The following is a 25,158-nucleotide window of genomic DNA, read 5'->3' as shown; positions in this document are numbered from 1 at the left end:
CCATTATACCAGTCCCTCAAGGTCTTTTTAGATGCCACTCTCTCCACCAGCTTTTATAAGACAGTCCCAAGAGGGTACACTCTCTCCTTCATTTGGTCCCAATAGTATTCTATTTTTACTAGTCTCATGCGCGTCAGACCTCTATGGTGACCTCGATCACATTCTGTCTGTTGTGTATGGGAGTTAGGAATTGGCCTCAACCTCCCCGCCCGTGGCCAAGAGGACTGTAAATTGCTTCAGCTGACATAATCCCACACATCACCATGTTCTGCAAGTGGGGATGCTCAGTAACTACTGGCTGAATTTAATTGGATAATAGAGTTTTTGCTAACACAGTGAATGTATTAAATAAAATGAATCATGACACGCATTGCTTTCCTTTATGTTATGGAAAGGAAACTTAATTTCCTTTATAAATTGCAATTTATAAATTTTAAGGTGCTCAACTTTCACCTGCAAAGGCGTTCAGCTATTGAATATTGGGATTTGGCCCTTTACTTTTGAGTAAGAATTTTCCCTAAAAGCAGAGTTATAATTGCAGCCATTACTCATTATTTGTGGATCCTGTATTCACGAATTCACCTACTCGTGAGATGTCTTTAAACAGAAGCACACATAAAACAAGGTTCTATGTTGATCGGTTGATGAAAATGGGGTTAGAGGCTCAAAGGGACTAGGCCCTGTATTTCCCCAAGAGCAGCGGTTCAGCGTTTGTGAATCCGATGGTCATGGCAACTTTATAGAACATAACTACCTGGAATACCCAGAATCAACTGTATCGGTTTTTCCCAGGCGTGTAGGCAAGGCAAGCATTCTTCTGTCTCTTAATGTGGACGTTAAGAGTCTGCAGTTCAGAACCAGGCCCCCTGATAGGCTCTCATCATCTCCTCCCTGGTGCATTTTCTACAGGCTTGGTATAAATTTTGAAAAGGCTGATTAGTATAAAGAACAGAACTAGAAGGGTGCTTGGGTGACTCAGTCGGTTGAGGGTCTGACTCTTGATTTCAGTGTAGGTCATGGGATCGGGCCCCACACTGGGCTCCGAGCTGAGTGTGGAGCCTGCTTGGGATTCTCTCTCTCTCCCTCTGCCCTTCTCTATCTCTGTCTCCCTCTCTGTCTCTCAAAAAACTAAACAACAACAACAACAACAAAACCAATCATTTGTTATGTTGTCTTACCATCCAGAAATACATATCGTTATTGTTTGGATAAATTTCCTTCTAGTATATTTTTTCTGGTATTGTGCTGTTTTCTTTCTTTCTTTTTTTTTCATTTACCATTATAAGGTTAGCATTTTCCCAGTATTCAAACAGTGACTCTTGAATGGCTTCATCAGGCACCTGCCATGGAGGTTGTACCAATCAACGTTAGCACAGCAGTGTGTGGGGGTGCCAGGCTTCCCTCAGCAACACCAACATCACAGGCTGATCCCGCTGTTCCAGCTCTTTGCCGTTTTGATAAATGAAAGAGAATACTTCAGCGTGGTTTTAAGTTTCCCTTTTCCTAGCTGAGCAAGGTTATGGTTTTGTTTTCATTTTTAAGTATTTGTTTACCTTACATATTTATATCCTTGGCCTATTTTTTTCTGTTGGGTTGCTGGGATCCTTACTGTGTTAGAGAAGCTTCTTGTCTATCAAGGAAATCCGGCCGTTTTCAGGTATAGGAGTTGCAGTAGTGTTAAGAGGGATTAGGCTTATTTTGCATGCCCGCAAAGGTAAACATTTGGATGCGAAGCATAGATACAAACCAATAGAAGGAAGACCTTTGTAATAACATGTTATATATATACATATATATGTTTATTATATGTGTTATAATATACATATAAAACATAGAATAGGCTTCCTGAATCAGAGTGATTTTCTTATGCCTGGAGAAATACAAGCATTCGCTGAATGCTAACATAATGGGTGCGTTTTCAGGATCAGTGGTCCTCAAAATAGGCTGTGTGCCACATGAGTCAGTGCTGTGCCGGTTTCCATTAATTTGTTCAAATAAAAATGAAATTACGTTGTACTATCCCGGGAATACACAACCTAAATAGATATATGCATTATGAGTGCATGCTCACATTTTTTTTTTTTTGTAGCTAATAGTGATACGTGATCAAAGAAATGTGGAGAATATTATCCTAGAAAATTCCGATCACCTGAAGTGGGACCCACGCAACGGCGTATTTCAGCAACAGCCCTGAGGGGTTGGTGAGCACATTAAGATGATCTAGATGATTTCCAAACTGGAAGTACTATAATTCTACCAGACGGGAAAGAGCGAGGACCCATTTATAGCGGTTGTTGTTGTTTTCTACTTAATGGTTTGGAGAACTGTGTATTTTCCGTGGAAAATTTGCCGGAGAATTGAGGGAGCAGGAATGCCCTGGAGAAGGAGCTACAGCTGGAGGTCACAAGAAGAAGGGGAAAATGCAGTCAGTGTTTCCTGCCAGGAGTTAGGGCTCTGGGAAGCATTGTTTTCAAAAGGCTTGGGTGGTAAAGGGTGGAAACTTTTTGTATTTACCTATTTCTGGTCAGGCCTAATAGCTTGAGTTGCTTAGGGCAACTCTGGTTTCTGGGAAACAGAACCAACTGAAGAACCCATGCCCTGCCAAAGTTGAGTTGAGCTGGAAAAAGAAGCCCTTCAAGTTCAGCACGCTGTTGATGAACTCTTCTCTTCGCCTGTTCTGAGAAGCGTGTTGTATGCCTTTCAAAATCATCGTTTAAATTATAGCTTTGGGACTTTCCTGGTTTTAGCACTGAAAAGTCCCCGGTCACTCCTGCTTGGTTACATTTAAGAACAGTTAGGAGTAAATCATCATGTGTCAGGGACATTTAAGGATGAGGGTGTCTATTATGCTCTTAGTTGGGCTTAGAAGTGTTTTTCCCCCCCAGGTTTTTCACTACAAGCCTCAGCAGGTTCTCTGACTTTGTTCAGGAGAACAAACCCGTCCTGTTTCCAAGGGTGTGCCCATCAGAAAAGCCACACTCCTATTTCCTGGACGGTGGCCAGCAGCCTTTGCATGCACTACCCGCACCATATCCTGGAGAGGGAGGGAAGGGTGCTGGTGATTCACACCGAAAACTCACAGCTGGAATCAAACCCCCGTCTCCCACACAGCCTGTTTTTCCTACCTTGCTGTGTACTCTCAAAACCACACTATCCCATTGTTGAATCAAAGCTGGGGGTAAAAAGGAAGCCTGATCGAAATCAAACGTATGGGGCACCTGGGTGGCTCAGTCGGTTAAGCCTCCGACTCTTGATCTTGGCTCAGGTCATCATCTCACAATTCATGAGTTCGAGCCCCGCGTCGGGCTTTGTCCGTGCTGACAGTGTGGAGCCTGCTTGGGATTCTCTCTCTCCCCCTTTCTCTCTGCCCCTCCCCTGCTTGCTTCCACACATGTGCTCTCTCTCTCTCTTAAAACAAATAAAAAAATCAAAACCCATTTTGGAAAGAAAAAAATACTCTAGGAAAATTGGGAAAGAGGGATACTTTCTCAGTATCATGAAGACTATTGTTCGGTGAACTTCCCATGTCACATCTAACACTGAGATATTAGACATAATCCTGTTAATTTGAGGGAACAAAAAGACAAGAATGTCTACCAGCGCCATTATGATTTAATATCGCCCCGGAAAGTTCGAAGCTACTAATATGAGTTACAGCTGTTGGAGAGGAGGAGGAAAAATTATTTCTTTGTGGGACTATGCTAACAAAAGCAAACCCCACAGTGACTGCATCCAGCTCTGGGCGGTGGCGTGACTGGAGGAGGAGGGAGGGCACAGGACGTTTCCAGAAGCTGGGCTTATGGCGCAGGCTTGGAGGTTGTAGCTTGTATGTTTGGCATGGTTTGGAGTTGAGGCACAACAGATTATAGAAAGCCATCCTCACCCCCAAGACCCCTTTGGCACCACTGTGCTAAGAGTATCAACCAAAACTTCTTACTAACTTGCTGAATTTAAAATAAATATGCAAAAATCACCCACTTTCCTGCAGGAAAGCAATAACCAGATAGAATGGAGGAAATACCCCCTTCATTGTAGCAACGGGAGCCCCATGTACCTCAGAGGAAAAAGGCGTTCCCCTTTAACCCATTTAACCTACTTCTAGAAATCTCAATACTTTTCTCGGGGAAAAAAAAAGAAACCAAAGTAAGAATAAAGGCTCACTATACAAATGTTTATTCCATTTTTTAAAATAATTTTTAAAATATCTATTTTTGAGAGACAGGGAAAAAGAGCACAAGTGGGGAAGGGGCCGAGAGAGAGGGAGGCACAGAATCCGAAGCAGGCTCCAGGCTCTGAGCTGGCAGCACAGAGCCCGATGCAGGGCTGGAACTCACAAACTGTGAGATATGACCTGAGCTGAAGTCGGACGCCCAACCGACTGAGCCACCCAGGCGCCCCTGTTTATTCCATTTTTGAAAAGTTGAGCCAATTTCTCAACCTGGGCATTATTAACATTTTGGGAGGAGAATTCTTTCCGGTGGGGTGGTCCTGTGCACTGTAAGATGTTAATAAGCAGCTTTCCTGTCCTCTACTCGCTAGATGCTAGTAGCGCCCCCCCTACCGCCAGGGGTGACAACAAAAAGTGTCTCCAGATATTGCCAACTGTCTGCTTTGGAGGACAAGGGCTACCAAATGACCCCCAGTAGAGAACTAGTGGTTTAAACACACGCACCCATACAAGGATACTACACAGCTGTTAAGAAGAATGCCACAGCTTGATATGTTCTAATATAGAATAATCTCCACGACAGTTGGAAAGTGACAGAATTATTATGGCATAGTGTAGGATTTGTATACAAAGCAAAGGCTATCCCTTTATTCTTTAAAAAAAATAGTTTATTTTCAGTTGTACTGTGGGGAAAGATGGGCTATTTTACTGAGTGATTACTTCTACATACTACATTGATTCAGAGAAAATTCCAGAATTCACATTGCACTGTCCAAAAGACGGTGCTTAGAAAACAAGCACATAATGGCAGATACAAATACATATTCACAAAGTTTTTAAAAAATATTTGGTGGTTTCTAGTATTTTCACAATATTGGGCAACTGTCACCTCTGATTCCAGAACAGTTTCATCAACCCCAAAAGAGAGCCCATACTTACTCAAAGTCACTCCCCATTTTCTTCTTCCCCCAGGCTCTGGCAACCATACTGTCTCTGGGGATTTGCCAATTCTGAACATTTCATATAAAAGGAATCCTGTGTTGGTCTTTTGTGTCTGGTTCCTTTCACTTAGCAAAAGTTCTCAGGGCTCATCCAAGTTGTAACATGTCAGAACTTCATTCCTTTTAATGGCTGAATAATTGTCCATCATATGGATATGCCACATTTTGTTTATCCAGTTGTCTGTTGATGGGCATTTGGGGTGTTCTTACTTACTCCTTTATTCTAGGGTATGCCTAAATGATCTCAATGGGGCGCCTGGCTGGCTCAGTCAGTTGAGCTGCCGACTTCAGCCCAGGTCATGATCTCACAGTTCGAGAGTTCGAGCCCCACGTCAGGCTCTGTGCTGACAGCTCGGAGCCTGGAGCCTGCTTCGGACTCTCTGTCTCCCTCTGTCTGTCCCTCCTCCTCTTGCACTCTGTCTCTCGCTCTGTCTCAAAAATAAATAAACGTTTTTTAAAAAAAGTCTGGATTTTAGAGTGTCTATGCCAGTGGTTCTCATCTGGGGGTGCCTTTGCCTACAGGGGGTCAGTGTGGCAATTTCTGATCATACCATCTGGAGGGCGCTAGTGCCATCTAGTGAGTAGAGGCCAGGGTTGCAGCTGAGCGTCCTGCAGCATAGAATTCAACCCAGGTCCATGTCAGGCAGCATAGGTCACACGAAGGAAAGTAGCAGTTAACTGTTTTTCAAAAGTTTTCCAAATAAATTCCCAGCAGACTTCCCCCTCTGTCCCACTCCTACCCTATGACGATTATAGGCAGAGAACATTCCTAGAATTCTCCTCCTTGGAGGAGGGGGTGTGATAAAGAGTGTAAACCAGTCATTAAATGTCCTTTTATGTCGCCAAATAACGCTTTTTAAGTGAGACTAAAATTAAGTCCAGAGTAAACGAACAGAGGCCATGACGTGATAAAAAGCTTCTCGCAAAAATCTTCAACACTATTAGCAAAGCTGCTTCAGAGTTCTGCCTCAGTAGACACTCTTAAAATGAAATGCCTGACCCTATAGGACTAAACCTAAAGGAAATTTGCCATGCCGCATCGGCTACCAGTTTTATGAGAAGTTTCACATGCCTTCTTAACCGACTGAGCCACCCAGGTGCCCCTAGTTTCACATGCCTTCTATACATTACTTGTAAGCTTCACAGCAATCCTGAAAAGTAGGAATTGTCAGCTCCCCCATTTTACAGATGAGGAAACAGAGGCGCAGGGAAGCGGTGACCCATCAAGGTCACACAGCCCATGTAGGGCAGGATTGGGCAGGCCCATCTGATCCCGGGCCCACATGTGTCCAGTCTTCCACGCCACCACTCCTTCTGGAACAGAGTTCGCGTTCTGTACATCTGATGTTGTTGCGAGACGTTGTCAAGTTAAAAACATGAGAAATGACACCCCCTGTGACACAGGTCTCCAGCTGTGGACACCGCACGGTCTTTCTGTTACTTACTGTGGGGCCCAGTGCTTTCGTGGTTCAGGGATCCGAATCTCCCACCTGTAAGTGCGAAGTAATGCTCTTATCTCTCTGAACATCGGTGCAGTGAGGAAATGGATTAGGTTGGTTAACTGCCTGCATGTTTAAGGACAATCATTTAACTTCTTGTAGCCACAAGACCACTCATGATCTAGTCATAATGTGATAATTAACAAAATCCTGCTTTCATTGCTCATGGCCTTTTAGTACAACCCACAAAATTCTTTTCCTCCTTCTCTACTTTTTTGCCCCACCCACCCCAGCTTTTCCCCAGTAACGAGACATTTTAAAATCATCGGGGGGCTGCCTCCTCCATGAGTGATGCCCCCATTCCTTCAGATTCTTGCTCATCAGAATGAATCTTCTGTGTTTCCTTGGGGACTAATTGTACTTCTTTTTAGTATTCACTTCTCTTACCTGCATGTTTTAGTAGTGTTTCCCCTGCTAGAGTGGTGGCTCCCTGAAGGTAGGGAAGTATGTTCCTTCTGGAGGCTTTCTAACTTCCTGTTTATGAGTTTCTGATGACATTTTCCCTTGTGCAAGCTGCAATGAAAGCAAAAAAAAAAAAAAAAAAAAAAAAGAGAGAGAGATTTAAAATTACCCCCAAATGAAAAGTTTATTTAAAAAGACAAAAGATAGGGGCGCCTGGGTGGCTCAGTCGGTTGAGCGTCCGACTTCAGCTCAGGTCGTGATCTCACAGTTTGTGAGTTCCAGCCCCGCGTTGGGCTCTGTGCTGACAGCTCGGAGCTTGGAGCCTGCTTCGGATTCTGTGTCTCCCTCTCTCTCTGCCCCTCCCCTGCTCACACTCTGTGCCTCTCTCAAAAATAAATATACATTTAAAAAAATTTAAAAAAGACAAAAGATAAAAAATGACATCCCTATATCAGACCCCCTTATTATAAAATGTTTTATTGCTTCTTGAAGTCCAGAACCTGTGGCCCAAAAACCTCAAGCACAATGAACACGTTAGCCAAAAAGTTGAGAAGTTAAATCCTTGCAGTGAATTGAATCAGAATAAGAGTAATGCACCCAACAAAAGATGTCAGCTGCTTAATTAAATTCAACGTAATGAAATCTTAACAAAATAGTAAACCAAGAGGTACATCCCTTAAGCCTAACTTGGCAAGAGTTCTGTGAGCGCCAAACCTTCATTGTTAGCTGTCTGTCTTGACAGCTTTCGACTAGAGACCGTGTGAGCAGAAAACTTCCCTCTACACCACAACACAGCTGGTCCCTTGACGTCTAGATGGCAGCCTGCCACAGGGACACACGGTCCTGAAGCAGAGACCCCATGCACGTGCTAGAAGACATGCGTGGTTCTCAGTGGCTCTGTTAGAGAGCCCCCTCCCTGTTCCGGTGAGGTCTGGTAGGACAAAAACAGTGTGCACACATCGTTAGGATCAGCAGAGGGCACTCTTAAGCAGCAATACTTCCAAGGACCCACTTTCGCCCTGGCTGCAGACACTAGGCTTTTGCATGTGGGAAATTTGGGTGATCATAGAAGTCGGCAAACCATTCCCTGGAGGCCCCTTCAATATGACACAGGAAGTAAAACGAACGACGTGAACACCTTGACCACAGTTTTTCTTCTTAATTTTTTAAATGCTTATTTATTTTTGAGAGTGAGAGAGAGACAGAGTGTGAGTGGGGGAGGGGCAGAGAGAGAGGGAGACACAGAATCTGAAGCAGGCTCCAGGCTCTGAGCTGTCTGCACAGAGCCCGACGCGGGCTCGAACCCACGAACCATGAGATGGTAACCTGAGCGGGAGCCGGACACTTAACCAACTGAGCCACCCAGGCACCCTGCTTGACCACAGTTTTAAGAGATGTAGGTGGTGTTAGCCTGATGATTACACGAGGAGCCAGCGGTAGTTTGACTGAAGAGACTCCACGAAAGGTTGAATCCTGAGTGGGGTTTGAAGAGAAAGGGCATTCCTGGCCCTGGGGTCCTAGAAGCAGCTGGAAGGTTCTGAGGAAGTCTGCGATTCAGCTCACCTGAGTAGTTAGATTCAGGAAATGATTGTTAAAGAACCTTGATGTGCGCGTCAGAAATTTTACTCCTAGCGAAAGGAAAATGAGTGCATTTTGGAGACTTTTGAGAACGGGAGCAACATCTGGGAAGAAGCTAGGGAGAAGGAACAAATCAGCAGAGGATAAAGAATAGACCGACCAATGTGATGGGCTGGTGGGGGGTGTCCCCTCTTAGGCAGTGATGTTTGAACAGAGGCCTGAACAAAGTGAGGAAACAAGCCACGAGACTATCGGGAGAAATACATTCCAGGAAGCAAGAGGGAAGAGCCCCGGGTGGGAGCTCATCTCCTCTGTCCACATTGTACTTGAGGAAACCGGGCCTCCTGAAGTTAAAGGACTTGCCCCACATTTCACACCTAGTAAGTGACAAACCCGAGACTCACCCGAGACTCCTGAGTCTCTCGGGGGAGCCTGAGTGGTTCCCAGAGGCTGGGCCACGCCTTCAGGGCCAGAGCGCCCCCTTCCCCCACCCCCCCAGCATTGGCCCCCAGGCAGGGTTGTGGCAGGAAATGGCAAGGCAGGCCCCAGGAGAGCCTTTAAAATATTTGGCCAAATACCCAAAAACCATGTTGGTTATCTTTTCCTTTTTTGTTCAAGCTGCCTTCTGGCACTTACCAAGGTGTTTATGTGGGGTCGAGATTGGATGAGCTTATTTAGTGCGGTGATATTTGAGAATTCTCAGTGATTTACGCAACTAATTAAAACATTTTTGTAAAATAACTTGGGTCCTTAACTGCATGGGTTCAAACATTACGTTTCTATCCTTGAAGAATCCTTGAAGACCCACTAGCCGCTTCTGTTATGCAATACGTTCCTTGCTGGCCTCTGGCAACAGCCATGACCTCAATTCATGTTTGTGTTTTGTTTTTCTCTTTTTCCTACTCAGCTACCAATAGAAAAACAGCCACCATTTGGGGCACCTGGAAATTAAAAGAAAATATAGTTTTACCTATAATGTCAACTTTTTGCTTTAAAGAAAAAGTCTTGCATCTAGAAACATTGAATGAGGTCAGCACACTCCTCCTCCTTAAATACCAGAAAGAAACAACAAACTTTATGGTATCTTGTGCTGTGATTCTGCAGGATTAATTTATAGCTCCTGGAGGTACACCTTGCTTCAATTTCACATCGCAAGAGCCACTTTTCTTTCGTTCCTGCTTTGGCTTTTTGTTTCTCTCCTTCCAAATATACAAACACACGAAGAGGTAAGAACTGACGAGGAAGCAGAGGTGTTCGGTGAAGACCCGTGGAAAGTGGAGGACGAAGAAGGAGGAAAGGATGGAGCCGGATCAGGCAGCATGGACCCTCTTGCAGAAAACACCTGTTTCTGATTACAGATTTCTTAATTAGACACACGCAACTCTTGAGTTTAAACATAACGCCCCCAATTCCGTCAGCCACCCACGGCCGTTCTCCAGGTGTTTGCGATTATGTGACGTCCTAAAAAATCATCTGGATCGTGTCGACTCTCAGAGCACTGCTTGCGTTTAGAAAAACCCTGCGCAGGAATTCGTTTAAACTTGAGATCTCAGTGTGGCATTTACAGCACTTAGGACAAAGAAATAAATCAAAGATAATCATAAATAAAGGGTCCTTGGTTTCCGCTTTTTCTTTCCTCCCAACGGCAAAAAGTATGGTTTTTTGCTTTAAGAAGCAAAAGGTAGGCATTATGGGCTCAGTAAAGCCTCATTAACCAGACTTCTCTAATTCAGATTTTATAGTACTTAGAATGGGAGAAATGATGTTTACTTTTGTATTACCAGAGAATGGGGTAAAGTGGGGGGTGGGAATAACCACCTTCTCAGTCTTTGAGAAACAGTGTTGGCATCGCTTTCTAAAATAAAACTTGCAACACACACACACACACACACACACACACACACACACACACACCCCTCTCTTGGTGTCCACATAAATTTTCATCTTTAAATGAGTCATGCTCACTACAATTTACTTTTTAAAGTTGCCTGACGTATTTTTAGATGATTAACAACTTGAAAGTCCCTAGGCTTGGATAATTGAAAAATCTCTGGGGATGGAAAGAATACGATTTGAAAGAGACTCCTTTGAGAACCCAGAGCTTGAGGCCAAAGAGAATGAGAATTGCCTTTGTTATGCAGTTATTTTAATTAAAAATGTATGCATAACAGGAAAAGGAAAGCAATTCTAGACACTGTTTCTTCTAGTTTGGTTGTTTGAGATTTGGAAGCTTTTTATTTCTCTTCATCAATGCTTTTTTTGAGTTTATTTTTCAGAGAGACAGAGCGTGGGTGAGCACAGGCAGGGGAGGGGCAGAGAGAGGGACAGGACAGAGGATCTGAAGCAGGCTCCGTGGTGACAGCAGAGAGCCCGGTGTGGGGCTCTCAAACTCGTGACCTGAGATCGTGGCCTGAGCTGAAGTCTGACGCTTAACTGAGTGAGCCACCCAGGCACTTGTTAATGTTTAAGCTTTGTATGAGGTCCTAAGTCCTTCATTCCTGTTTTGGCCTCTATAGGAGTCCCAGGTCTTTTCTGCGTGGTAACATATGAAAGTCAGAGCTAGCTATATTGTTCTCTTCCATAGGATGGCGCTGTCCTTCCGATTCTCTGTGTTTTCCCTTCTGTCTCACTGCCTTCTTGGCCAGCCCTGGTTCGCCCAAAGAGGGAACAAATACTCACCAGCTTCTCTGCAGAATAAAGCATATCACTTCTTTTTGTTCACTGATCAGTGGTAATATCTTTATATTTTCGTAAAATAAAGAAGTGTTTTCCATTATAAAAAAGTAAACGACTCATTGTGGAAAACCCAAACTGTCAGAAAAGTGGGAAGGGGATAATAAAATGTGTTTGCAATTCCACCATCTGGAGATGACCTCTGTCCACGTTTTGGTGTGTTCATCCGGGCATCTCCAGGTGCGTCCTAACATGATGGGGTACGATTTTATTTAAATGAACCCATTTAAACTCATCATTGCATGTGACCCCTTTAAGTAAAATTCCTGTTCAGTAACCTACTTGCTTTGATTAAATAGTATCTCATTTTTCTGTGTCGGTGAATAGACATCTCCATTACTTTTTAACAGTTGCAGAATGTTCTCCTGTCTTTTTGCTGTTATAATAAACATTCCAAAGATAGGTTTGTGCTGACATTTTGTATTCTTGTTGCCTTCTTAGATTTAAATCTCAGAAGCCTATTTTTAACATTTAAATCTTTGTCCATTTGGAACATGTTTCCATATGTGGGGGCGGGGCTTACTCTCTTTTCTCATATGGTCAGTCCAGTCCTTTGTTCCAATACTGTTTATTGAAAAATGCGCCCCTGCTCCTCTGATTTGGAATTGCTGTCATCATATAAATTCTCCATGCAAATGGGCCTCTTCTCATCCCGTGCCAATGTTGCACTGTTGCCATTTAGTATAGCAAGTTGCCCTGTGGGGATTTGAGAGTAGGAATCTAGTCAGGGTTCTCCAGAGAAACAACCACTAGGATGTATAGAGATGTACAAGAGGGGGTTTATTATAGGAGCTGGCTCACGCGGTTATGCAGGTGGAAAAGTCTCATAATCATCTGCCCTCTGCAAACTGGAGAGCTAGGAAAGCTGGTAGTATAAAATTATACTAGTCTGAGGCCCAAGTCTGAGAACTGGGGGCAGGGCCCGGGGCGGGGAACAGGGGAATGGGAGATGGGACAGGGGTTGCCGCTGGTGTGAAGTCTCAGCGTCCCAAGGCCAAGAAGCAGGAGCTCCGATGTCTGAGGACAGAAGACGGATGTTCCAGCTGAAGAAGAGAGAGGAAGAATTCACCCTTCTTTTGTTCTCTTTGGGCCCCCAGCAAATTGGATGACGCCCACCCGCACTGGGACGGCAATGTTCCTCACTCGGGCTACCGATTCACATGCTAATCTCTTCCAGAAACACCTTCACAGATGCACCCAGAAGTGGTATTTTACTATGTATCTGGGCGTCTCTTAGCCCAGTCACGTTGACCATCACAACCTAGAACCTCCAATTTCTGTAGCCATCTGCCTGTCACCTGCTGAGGCCATTCTGTACACAGTGTACCTCATTGTCATCGCTCGGCAGGATGACATGTGGAGAGTCTCATGTCAACCAGCCCTGATTTCTATTGTCGTTAAGTGCCCGATAAGTCTTTAGTTTCAGGAAGTGGCATCCAACGAAGCTGGTTCAAGAAGAAGGGGGTTTATTGTAAGGCTACACTATAAGATTTCAGCAGCTTCACAGTGTCGGGTCTTTAATTGCCCTTAGTTTGGGGTATGAGGAGGCATAATAAATGATGGCCTGTTTTCTGAGCCATTTGAGAAGATGAAAGAGAAAGATGGCAGACACACGAAAAACACTTTGTTTCCAAGATAGCTGATATTGGAGAGTGTGGCTTCTCTCTACATGTAGCTGGGCTTCCAAATACTGTATGCAAAACTTAGGCAGACTTTATTCAGATCTCACTGGCTGTGCTGGACCCCTGAAGGCCACTGCCATGGGGGCTGGCCCCTCCCAGAGGCACTTGCTTTCTGTGGGCAGGCTGATTACCAAAAAGGAAGGGGAGAGGCAGGGATTTGGCCTTGAAATGTGGCTAGTACAACTGAGGAGCTGAATTTTTTTTTAATTTTTGTTTAATCTGTATGTATTTTTGAGAGAGAAACAGTGTGTGAGCAGGGAAGGAGCAGAGCGAGAGGGAGACACAGAATCAGAAGCAGGCTCTAGGCCCCGAGCCGTCAGCACAGAGCCCGACACGGGGCTCGAACTCACAAACTGTAAGATCGTGACCTGAGCCGAGGTCTGACACTCAACCGACTGAGCCACCCAGGCGGCCCATGAATTTTTAATTTTCGTTCACTTTAATTGATTTAAATCTCAACGGCCACACGTGGCTAGTGGCTAATGGCTATTCTATTGAACAATACAGAATTTCTTTCCGTTCTTAGCATGGACATGCCCCTAGAAAAGTTGACTTTAACGTATATGAATTTGGGGCACCTGGGTGGCTCGGTCAGTTAAGCGTCCAACTCTTGATTTCGGCTCAGTCCCTGATCTCACAAACCGTGAGATCGAGCCTGGTGTCGGGCTCTGCACCGACAGTGTGGAGCCTGCTTGGGATTCTCCCTCCCTCCCCCCTCTCTCAAAGGCGTCGTATGGGCTAGCACGGCCCTTTCACTGAGATTCATTCCCTCAGCTCGCACTACTGTCTTCGTTGCTCCTGACACTTTCCTCACCACATTTTCTGTGGAAAAAGTGAACAGTTCTTCACAGCTGGCCAGAGACCTACTTTTTCTTCTGCTTGTTTTCTCAAAGGTATCTTACCTCCTGGAAGGGGGCAGCATGGCCCATGAAGACTTCTGTGGACATGTTGGTCAGATGAACCCAGGAGACCTGCAGGTATGGCCAAGGACATGGAACTGCTGGTGGTTTAATCATCTGTGGGTGTACATGCTTCGTCTCACCCACTTCTAGTACATTCATGCTTTCCTCCCCGTCTCTTGTGTATTTTTGACCTCTTCCTTTCTGTGGATCCTTCCACTTAGCCTAGAAACCTGCACAGGTGTCTTGTATTCTTCTCTCAAGCTTTCCTTGACCCCCCTCCATCACTTTTTAGCTCCCAACTAGTCCTTCTCTTAAGTTTCTCCAAAGCATAATCAAGAATGATTATCTTAACCTCCTCATCCATTTTATCCTTCACTCACTGAAATCAGTGCTGGCCTCACAACCTCCACCCAGACCCCTGCCGAAGCCATTCAGACAGTGGTCATGCGTGATGTCCCCATTGCCAAAGTCGGCATACCAGTTTCAGTTGTCATCTTTCTAGACCTTTCTGCTGCATTTGCAACATTGCACTGTTTATCTGCCAACTTGTTCGCAGGGGTCGGTGGTGTCACTTAAGACTATGACCCAAACCTTGCCACCATCCTGGGCTTGAGACACGTTTCAATCTCCAGGGAATGCTTGGGTGTTCTTTGCTGGGTTTGTAAGTCTGAACTCTGTGTCAGGAACTTTCTGGGGTTATTTACATATCTCGTGGAGTGATAACTGTAGATATTTGCATCATGGTGTTTCATGAACATGAAATTGAAAGCAGTTTCATACACATAATCTCTCTAAGGTAAGTATTCTTTTTACCTCATTTTTAAAATGAGAGAGTGGGGATTGACTGATGTTAAAAAAAAAAGATGTCCATGGCATCAGAGCTAGTAAATGGTGAGGTTGAAAAGAGGAATCTGGGGGTGCCTCAGTGGCTCAGTCAGTTAAGTGTCTGACTCTTGATTTCAGCTCCGGTCATGATCTCATGGTTCGTGAGATCGAGCCCACACTGGGCTCTGCGCTGACAGCGTGGAGCCTGCTTGGAATTCTCTCTCTGCCCCTCCTCCGCATGTGCCTGTGCTCACTCTCTTGCGCTCTCTCAAAATAAATAAAAAAGAAAAAGGGAAATCTGTTCTCCCCCCCTCCAAATCCGATAGGTGGGCCGTATTAAGAAAGTTGCTGCCAAACTAGGTTGTGCCTAAAAAAGGATGAAGAAGGTACAAAAAGTAGATCGAAAATATGGAGAGTTGAGCTATAAACGAAACAGGAAAGCAAACAGGAGGACACATCCCTGAGGACCAGCACCGGCTGCCGTCAGATGGAAGCCCTGCGGCACGGAAGGCATCACTGCCTTAGAGCGGGGGGGGGGGCAGCAGCTGCTTTCTCTAATGACCAGGTGGTGATGTTTTAGGCTTTGTGGTCATAGTGCCCGAAGTGTGGCAGCTCCTCAACTCCGCCTTTACGGCACAAAAGCAGACAGGCAGCGCGTCCGTGAGCAGGCACGTCTGTGCGCCAGGAAAACTGAATGTAGGGAACCAGGTGGCCCGCTGGGTTTGGCCCCTGCGCTGTAGTCTGCAGACCCCTGGGCTAAGTTTAATCGGTCTTCTCAAATGGAAGATGGAAATCAATCTAGATGTGTCCCGGCCTGCTTGCAGGTTGGGGCTGATCCTGCTCCTTCTTGCCTCAGAGCCTTTCCGCGTGCCGTTCCCCTTGTGTGGAATACCTCCCTCTCCCCCTAACCCTGGTCACTTCTCACTCCCTGTCCGGGTCTCGGCCTGAAGCTTGCATCCTCGGCCGAGCTGCCTGGAACAGGCAGGCCATTCCACGTGCTCTCACACACACCTGCCGTGCCCCCCAGTGCCCCAGGTGCAAGCATATGCCGGCGATTATTTGATTGTTTATGGAGTTGTCTCCCCCACCGTGGCCGTCTGGAAGACGCTGTCGACGGCCTGCGTCCTCGCCGTCTGGCCCGCCTGAGGCCAGGTGGCAACAGCCCCCATGAGTGTGCGTGGCCGCCCGTCTCCCGTGCCGCTGCTCTGCCTGAGGGCTTTCTCGGCAGCCGGGCATGCTGGGGATTAAACACCCCCCGAGGAACTGTTGTCCAAGAGGGTCGGGAGTTGGGGGGTAGACGGCTCGCCTCCCCCACCCCTGTGTGCACCCGTCTGCCCCGCTCGCGGTGGGGCCGAGCCCCAGGTGCCCACAGATGTCCCCTGCTCATTCACACCCTTCTCTCCTACCTAGCTCGCTGTTTCCCACGTCACCTGTGCTTCCTCCAGCAACCCCTCCCCCCCCCCCCCCCCCATAAATAAATACTTGGCCTTAAGGCCTTTTGTCAGGATTTCTGTGGCCGGACGCAAGCTAAGACAGGCAGGAAACCTGTCGGCCACGTTCCATCCCTTCATCCCCAGATGCCCAGGTTGGCGTCTCGGGTTGGCCCCTGACGTGCTCTCAGTAAAGAAACGGACAAACGCTCGAAGACTCTCCACGACAGCGGAGGCGACTGGCGTCTCTCCACGCCGCGAGGGCTCCCTGACCGGAACCGAGCGGGCAGCCGCGAGCCACCTGCCGCGGCGCAGCGCATGCCGGGAGCCTCCGCGCGTCGTGGCAGGCCCCCTCGCCCCCCCCACGCAGCCGTAGGCCCCCACGCACGCGGCGGCGGGCCCGCGCGAGTGGCCTCCCGCTGCCGCGAGTACTGGTGTGACGGCTCCCAGCTGCAGCCCGTGCCAGGCACTGCCCTCTGCCGCAGGAAGCGCCTCTCCCCGGGCGCTTCTCCCTACGGAGGGAGGGTGGCCCTCGGCTCACGGTCTGCCGGTGTGGGGACAGCAAAGCCCGCTTGCCTCTTCTGGGTTTGGGACGATTGTGCAGGCTCCCCCAGTGCCGGCGCTCCGTGTCGGACCGGCCGGGGCCTCCGCCGTAACCGCAGCGCCGCTTGGCTTCTCCCGCAGCCCGATGGGGTCTTGTTTTTCACTTAAGGTGTGTCTACCCAGAGTGCACCCCGGTGTGCCCTCTGCCTGCAGCTCCCCCCCCCCCCCATCCCAGAGCTCAGTCGAAGACTCGGGGATCCCAAAGAGAAGATTCTTCCATTTGTGTGAATTTCAGAGCTGACGCTTTGAATTTAAGTGAGGAAGGTTGGGAAGCTTTTGGAATCCCGGAAAAGGCTTCAGCAATGGTCACTGTCGCCTGGTTACTCCTCACGACGCCCAGGGACTCCGAAAGCGGCACCTGTAAGGTGCCTTGCGTCGTCCCCATGACCTAACTGCCCCCCCCCCCCCCCCGCAGGCTCCTTAGAGGCCGGGTGACATTTCCTTCTCGTGGGTCTCCCTTTTGCAGTGGATGACCGCGGGCCGGGGCATTCTGCACGCGGAGATGCCTTGCTCGGAGGAGCCAGCCCACGGCCTACAGCTGTGGGTTAATTTGAGAAGCTCGGAGAAGATGGTGGAGCCTCAGTACCAGGAACTGAAAAGTAAAGAAATCCCTAAACCCAGTAAGGATGGCGTGACAGTTGCTGTCATTTCTGGAGAAGCCCTGGGAATAAAGGTGAGCCGCGCTGTCACGTGTCTGTGAAAGCTCAGGTGTGCAGTGACGGGAGGCCGGCCCCATCCGGGTCACCGCATCCCCCTGGGTTGATCACGGTTCACATCCCACAGGGTGGGCTTGCTTCACAGGTCTCAGAATAAGTGGAACCCAAGGGAACCCACACATTTTTTGCCACGTGCAAACCCACAGAGTGAGGAAAATTACAAGAAAGTAAGCTCATGGAAAAAATCTGGTCAGAAAGCAACTTTGGGGGTGCCCGGTTGAGCATCCGACTTCGGTTCAGGTCATGATCTCGAGGTTGGTGAGTTTGAGCCCCGCATCATGCTTGCTGCTGTCAGTACAGAGCCCGCTTCAGATCCTCTGTCCCCCACCCCCCCCAGCCCCACCCCTTCTTGTGCTCTCTCAAAAAATAACATTTTTTTCTTTATAAAAAGCTTTCAAGGTCTGTCTTAACACATGTGTGAGTTCTCACCTTTCACCTCTAGTACGGTTTTATAGCTCCTCGGTACTGCAAGTCTGTGACCTTTGAGACACAAACTCCACTCTCCACAGATTTATTTAAAGCACTTATGCCCAGCTTCGTGAGGGAAACGCACTACTGCATCATGGGAAGGTTTTGTTTTTTGTTTTTAATGTAACATTTATTTAACCCAAACGTGCCATGCCCTATACCTTCTTCTCAACTGAGACTGTATAATATTTAGGTTTAGGGCCCCACCCTTTCAATCAAATAAGATCAATTTAGGCTAAAGATTCTGGACACACTTGTGGTAGGAAAAGGGTGTGGCAGATACTGTGTTAATTAACTGCACGCCAGAGCCACCACTGGGGAGGCCACGTGATTCACGGTGATGGCTAGCTGGGTAGTGAGCTGGGTGGTGTGGTCTCTTAGGTGGCGTTTCCCAGAGGCAGACCCTGAGATGGGAATTCATGTGCAAGTGATTATAAACCAAGTGTCCCTAGGAGAACAGAAGAAGGAACCAGGACGGGGAGGGGAGCCAAGAAAGAGTCAGGCCAAGTCCCAAAGAGGACAGGGACTCTGGAAGGTTCAGTCTGCCTCAAAGTTGTCCTGACCCACCCTGGCAAGGGAGCTGGGCTTTCATGTTCTTTTACTCAAAGGCATTACTTAAAGGCCATTGAGTTTGGGGCCGGGGGTGGCTGGAAATGGTTCACAGGGTTCCTGGGGGATCTGAAGGTTCTGACATCTGGTTCCACAAATGCCACCATATTGGGAACCACTTTGCCATTCTCCCTGTGGGCGGTCAGCGCTTAAAACTACCTTAAATACTACCTTACCTACATTTCAGTTTTGTTTATATGCGCCCACAAGGATAATGGCTCGGCAGTGGTGACTAGCCAGCCACTCGGGGTGTGTTGTGTGTTGTGTGTGTTGTGGTGAACAGGTTGGTCAGGATTGTCGGTTGCGTCACTTTGATTTGTGTTTCCAGGGCAGACAGAAGTAACCGAAGAACAAAAATCAAAATTTGCTCTCCATTGAGCATATATATATCTGACTGTTTATACCCCTAGCACGCCTGTGGCTTACTCTGTGGTTGGAAATGTGACCCTTCCTGTGTTTCTGTGACCCATTTCTGTTTTGCCAAACGCTGGACAGTGCCCTGTTCAAATGTGCGTCAAGACTTTTCTTCCCTTCAGCTCCACAGCAGAATTCAGATGCTGTGCAGTCTTCCCAGTAGAAGGCGAACGACGTCGTCGTGTGTGGGGTCAGGCGGGGAGGCCTAAGGAGAGCTGGAATAGGGCACATGCTAAGCGGCTCCTTCTGATGCCTGTGGCAGTTTTCATTCTGCGTGTCCGGGACTCTAGATTCTAGGGACACGCCTTCAGGGGACGCCGAGGTGGAGGGTGGAGGTCGAGATCATTTTCCCTCTTCACTCTCGCCAAAGCACAAGGTCTTGTGCAGTCACATATATTGGAATCGTCCTTAAGATTTCATTTAGAAAAAGAGCTGTCTGCAGCTAAAAAAGAGAAATTAGACCACAGATTTGATAGATAAGCAAAGCCGGCAATATCACGAATGCTTAGAGTTCACAACTGCTTCTCATTTATGGCAAACATGATGCAGTTTTAATGTTGGAGCCGGTTCCAATCACAGGCAGAAGGACGTTTTAAAGTACTTCCGTGCAGCAGACCGCCTGGTCTTGCAATCACCACCAAGAATGAGAGACCAGAGGTAATGTTTTAGCTTTGTAAAATCGCGTCTTCGTAGCGCTGCCGGCTTCCCTCTTTTCCGTTTTGTCGAGTAAGGTCTCGGAAGTGAACTACATTCTCCTAAGTAAAAGATCAGTCTTTATCATGAGAATGTCTTAATAAGGGACTCTTGGAACCTTGGCAGCATTAATTTGAATCTTGAGAGGCAGCGTGGTGCTCTGGTCACCAGCGTGGCCTCTGGAGACAGCCTGAATTCGAATCTGTGCCATGAATTAGCTGTGTGGCTTTGCGCAAGCCGCTTAACCTCTCTGCGTCGCTTCATAACGTAAGGTTGCTGTGAAGATTCACTGAGCTTTTGATCTATTTAATCTATCATGACAGCACCAGACACATCGTAAGCACCATGTAAGCGGTAGCTGTTACTATTTGATTACTTCATGTTAACTGGGGCAGGAGCTGGGCTGAGATTTATGTTTGCTGTCTGTGCTAAAGAGGCTTGCTGGGATTCGGGAAAGACCGTCAGCCCGCTCTGAAGAAAAGATACCAGCATGAGTCATTGTAAAGATGGTGGGACTATTGGCCATTTCTTTTTGGGTCTCCTAAGAAACATAATTTTGTACATCTGCAGCCTTAATATCGGCTCACCAAGGAAAGACTGAGCCTTAAAAAGCCTACATGTACCTTAAATCAAACTGCGGATTGTTTTGCATCGGGAAGATAATTTTAAGCTCAGTTACAAGGTGAGGCTGGGAAAATACCTTTCAAGAGATTGATGTGTTTCTAGTCAACAACAGCTCCTCTCCTGTAACTATGATATCTAGAAAACGGAATTAGTGACCGTCCCAGCCCCTTTCCAGCTTTATTCATATGGATCACCTGATTCAGCAGGTGCGGGTGAGGCCCGAGTCTTCATTGTGAACCAGCTCCCAGATGATGCCAATGCTGTGGTCTAGGGACCACCGTTTGTAATACCTGTAATGACTGTGGGACCCAAGACGCAGGAGTTGACTCATCAGGAAGAACAGGTTGATTATGTGCCTAGAGAAGATACTAAGGTTCAGCTCTGTGGCTTTTGGCAAACCTTACTTAACCTTTCTGGACTTGGGTTGTGACACGCATGAAAAAGGTGAGGGAGTTTTGTGCAGGATGCTATAAGCTTTTGCAAGCAGCGCAACTGTCTTTTTTTTTTTTTTAGTTTGAAAGGTAGACGTGTCCCTATTCCCAGGTTGTATGTGTCTCTGCACTTAGGGTTGGGAAGCCACTGCCAGTTTTGAGCCAAATTCTGCCAGGACATCACCATCTGAAGTGAAGGCTGAAGAAACGAGGAAAAGATAAAAATGGGATACTTTGAATAGTTTGTCACTTCTGGAAGGTCAAAATCACATGTTTATTTTCATGACCGTATGAAATTCTCCAAAGCCCATTCCATCCTTATCAGGATGAGCCATGAGCCGTGTTTATTGGAATATAATTTCTGCCACAAATGCCTCTACTTGCCTCCTGCTGTTGTAAATTCCATTGTGTGGAAAGCAGACCTTAAGGAGGCCTCAGCCCCACTGGGGTCAGAAAAATGGCAATCAGGAGCCAGACTGCCTGCGGTCAAGGCCAGCTCCACTACTGTGTAACTTTAGAAACGTCACTTAGGCTTGCTGGGCCCAAGTGTTCTCAACTGTAAAATGGCTCGAGAGGATTAAATCGGTTAATATATGTCAAGAACTTAGAACAATACCCGGTGCAGAATAAGCTCTAAGTGGTTACGGCTCTTACTTGCCAAAGCTTTGTACTGTGTTCGTGTGGCCTACAGACATGACAGAAAGGATCTTCTTTTTTATTTAAAAAATATTTTTAAGTTTATTTATTTTAGAGACATTGCACAAGCAGGGGAGGGGCAGAGAGAGAGGGAGACATAGAATCAGAAGCAGGCTCTGTGTTCTGAGCTGTCAGCACAGAGCCCTACCTACTCTGGGCTTGAACCCAGGAACTGTGAGAGCGTGATCTGAACCAGTGTCGGATGCTTAACCGACTGAACCACCCAGGTGCCCCAAGGATCTTCCTTTTGACTGACAGATTGTATATGCATGTGTTGGACGATGAGCAAAATTTTCAAAATTCACTTTCCAAAAAGAGTTGACCGAGCATGTCCTGTAATTCGCTGAGATCTTACCACTGTGCCCCAACACCTGACACACTGCCTGATACATACGAGACAATAAACATTTTCTGGGTGCGTAAGTGAAATCGTTAGAATGTAAATGAATGCTGGAATATGAGAAATGGGTGAAGTAGTAAGAAGGTGGAAAATTAGGGATTAAGAATGATTGCAATAAACTTAATATGAGCTAACTAAAAAGTTGAGACAACAGTAAAAATAGCTAAATTGTATTTTTAAACTAAGGGATTAGGAAGTAGGGAAAGAAAAAAGTATATATTTTTTCTTTAAACGTGAATACTAGGCTGTTTTGCAAGACCCACATTGTTCCCTGCAGGTCTCTTAAATTCGAGCAGTGACAACAATGATGAGCAGAGGTGTGGAGGCTTAGGGGTCCACAGGCACGTGTCTTCTTGCTTTAGCATCTTTCCTGTGGGGTTTCAAGGTGTGGCTTGATCTCTAGTAGGGAGACATACTTCCCAGATTTCACTGTAACCCTGTTGTGATATCTGCCCCCCTTTTTGGCTTTAGTTTTGCCCTGGCAGGCATTGGAAGATCCCGTGTCCCTTGGGCAAGTCTCTCCACAAAAGAGCAACCTGCCCACTAATCAGCCTGTGTTGGTTGTGGCTTGGCATATGACTTATAACCAAGTCTGATTCTTACCTCCAATGCAGAGAGCCGATGGGGGTTTTTAGGCTGTGTACCCAGCCACTGATGCACACGCACACTTTTTCCGACACCAGAGCTAGAAAGAGCCGCCCACCACATTTGCCAACTTTGGTTTTCATCTGGGAAACTTTAAGGGCCTAATGTCATTTGAAATACTTCATCACCAGTATACAATTTTGTTAGTATCCCTTCTACCTTAGTTTGATTAAAAAAGTGTGTGTGTGTGTGTGTGTGTGTGTGTATGTATGTATGTGTGTGTGTGTAGTTTACGTGGCTTTCAGGGAAGTACTGTGATAGCACATCAAACAGGTGTGGGTTTTGGGCAATCATAATACTGGATAGTAAACTTAGAACATTTTTTCGTTGTACCTATTTCTCTATTTCAGGGATAATTTGAACTCTCTGATTACATCTGGCACATTTCAATGGATCTTGCTGACTTTATGGTTGACCCCCCTCCCCCAGGTCTCCACTCCCCCTGCCCCTCTTCTCTTCTGAGTTTGCTTCTCTTCACTTTGTGATGTGGGGAGAGCTGGCCTCTCCTTCCTTCCTCAGCTCAGAACGGCTTCTCAAAGTAGCATTTAAAACACTATTAAATCATGGAAACAGGTGGCACGGGCCCACTCTTTCCTTTCCTTTCCTTTCCTTTCCTTTCCTTTCCTTTCCTTTCCTTTCCTTTCCTTTTCCCTTTGAAGTATTCCACCAGGTTCATGGGCGCAGATGGAAAAAGAATGACGAATATTCTCCTGATCGCAGAGGTGGTACGTGGCATGGTGTGTTTCTGACAAAGGGAACGTGAGAGAACAGGCTTTAGCGGCCACAGAGAGTGAGCAGATGGAAAAGACACTTGCCCAGAAAGGAATCGTCCCTTCCGAAGCCTTCTCTGTTCACTCATTTGATCTATAAGTCAGAGCGCTCTGTGATTGGCTTGAAAACTGAATACTTAAAAACCGTTCCTTTTGGGATGGGGCTGGGGGATAAGGACGGACCTGACCCTTCTCTCCATGTCTTTTTCTTTTCAGTTTTGAAAGCTGTATATGATTACACATTTAAAATAACCAGTCAAACCAGAAAAGGAAAACAAAACCCACATCTTAAAATCAAAACCGAACAGAAATAGATGAAGACCTTAAAATTTGTGTAAAGATACCAGCAACATAACCACACAGAGAAAGTATTTACTTTAAGGGCTTTTAACCATAGGTCTCTGATACATTTTTAGTGGAATGTACTTTCTAAAGACAAAAAAAGGCACAAAGATTTTAAACTTGACTCCATAGTTTATTGTTAGTGTTGGCATTATAATTTAAAATTTTTCGCATATATTGAAATAAAACAAATGAGTTAACTTGATAATATTTTGAGGAGTCAAGGTTCTCACTGTAAGAAAAAAATAGGGATAGATATAAAAGAAAGAGCTAAGAAAAATACTGTAATGTCCAACATTACATTGAACACTAAGTGGACATGTAAAAAAAAATGGATGGCCATTATGTCTATGAAGCAGTTTCTGGAAACCTAATATGATTTGACCATTTTAGGAATCTGAAGCTTTTTAATCATGTAATTTTATGTTCCTTTCTGATAAAGGTCTTTATTTTCCTCTAGTTTTTGTTTCCACTGATTATTTTATTTTTTTTATTATTGTCCATGTTTAATTAGATGCTATAAGGGAGGCTAAATTAAAGTCTCACCTAAGAAAACCACAATCACCCAAATGAATCATGGCTGAATTTCCCTTTTGAGACCTTAAATAAATAGTGGATGGGTATAGGGAGAGAGGAAACGAAATACCAGCATAAGGCAGCCTTCTGGTCTCCTTTGACATAGCATGAGGGAAACACCATTTGCGGGGAAAGGATATGGTGAGGTACAGTCCTGTAGAAACGTGAACTTGAGGATTTCACCACCTCTGCCTCCTTGCTGATGTTCGCCAAGGTCCAGCCTATGTCCCCTCTCTTCAGTGAAGCCTTCTCAGCTGCCCTAGATCTACACAACCATCTGCCTTCAATCCCAGGGGATTTGGAGACTGACAGTTATTTAATCCATGTGTCCCATTTGTCTGTGAGCTCTGTTCATTTAGTCGTTAGGCACCAGCTGTGTGCCCATCGTGCAGTGCCCTGGAGATACGATGTGAATGAGGAATGTCCACCGTTCTCAAATAAGGTCACGGTCTAACTGGGGAGGGAAACTGACACACGTCGACAGTATAATGTGGTACATGAGAGGCTAAACCAGCAGTATGCAAAACTTCCATGGCAGTCGGAGGAGGGACAATTGATTTTGCTTGTGTGCATAAAGCGAGGGAAAGAAAGAAAAGAGAGGGGGGCAGAGGTCATGTCCTAGAATGGCCGGTATTAAAGGCATGGATGGTAGGAGTGCAATAACTCTTTGGGGATCCCGATGTCAGGATGCATGGACGACCAGATCCTGGTGGGGTTGTGACGGGGCAGAAGGAAATGGTGCAGAGTACTGGGCTGGAGGGAACTCCTAGACCAAGTCTGTCTACTCCTGGATTTTGCCTATGGCTGATGTTGGCTGTATGTGTTCCGGTATCCCTCCCTCCCAGGGTTGTCAGTAGCGTGGTTTGAGTATAAGGTAGGGTGGAGCGCTGCGTGCAGTCTGCTGTCCTGTCGAATTTCACAAAGCAGTTCGTTCTGTAGGAGCGGCTGCCC

General features: G+C 46.4%; 1 protein-coding gene across 3 annotated transcripts in view; it reads left to right on the top strand.

Moving 5' to 3' along the window:
- Positions 1-25,158, top strand: part of PIR (pirin) — an 88,741-nt gene that overhangs the window by 9,304 nt on the left and 54,279 nt on the right. For all 3 annotated transcript variants that reach the window (XM_027054670.2, XM_053202105.1, XM_015071429.3), the window contains exons 4-5: positions 13,957-14,040; positions 17,290-17,496. In XM_027054670.2, the coding sequence (XP_026910471.1) occupies positions 13,957-14,040; positions 17,290-17,496 (291 nt within the window). The remainder of the gene's footprint in view (positions 1-13,956; positions 14,041-17,289; positions 17,497-25,158) is intronic.

Source organism: Acinonyx jubatus, chromosome X (assembly GCF_027475565.1).
Source record: "Acinonyx jubatus isolate Ajub_Pintada_27869175 chromosome X, VMU_Ajub_asm_v1.0, whole genome shotgun sequence".
Taxonomy (NCBI): domain Eukaryota; kingdom Metazoa; phylum Chordata; class Mammalia; order Carnivora; family Felidae; genus Acinonyx; species Acinonyx jubatus.
This window is presented reverse-complemented; position numbering and strand designations above follow the sequence as displayed.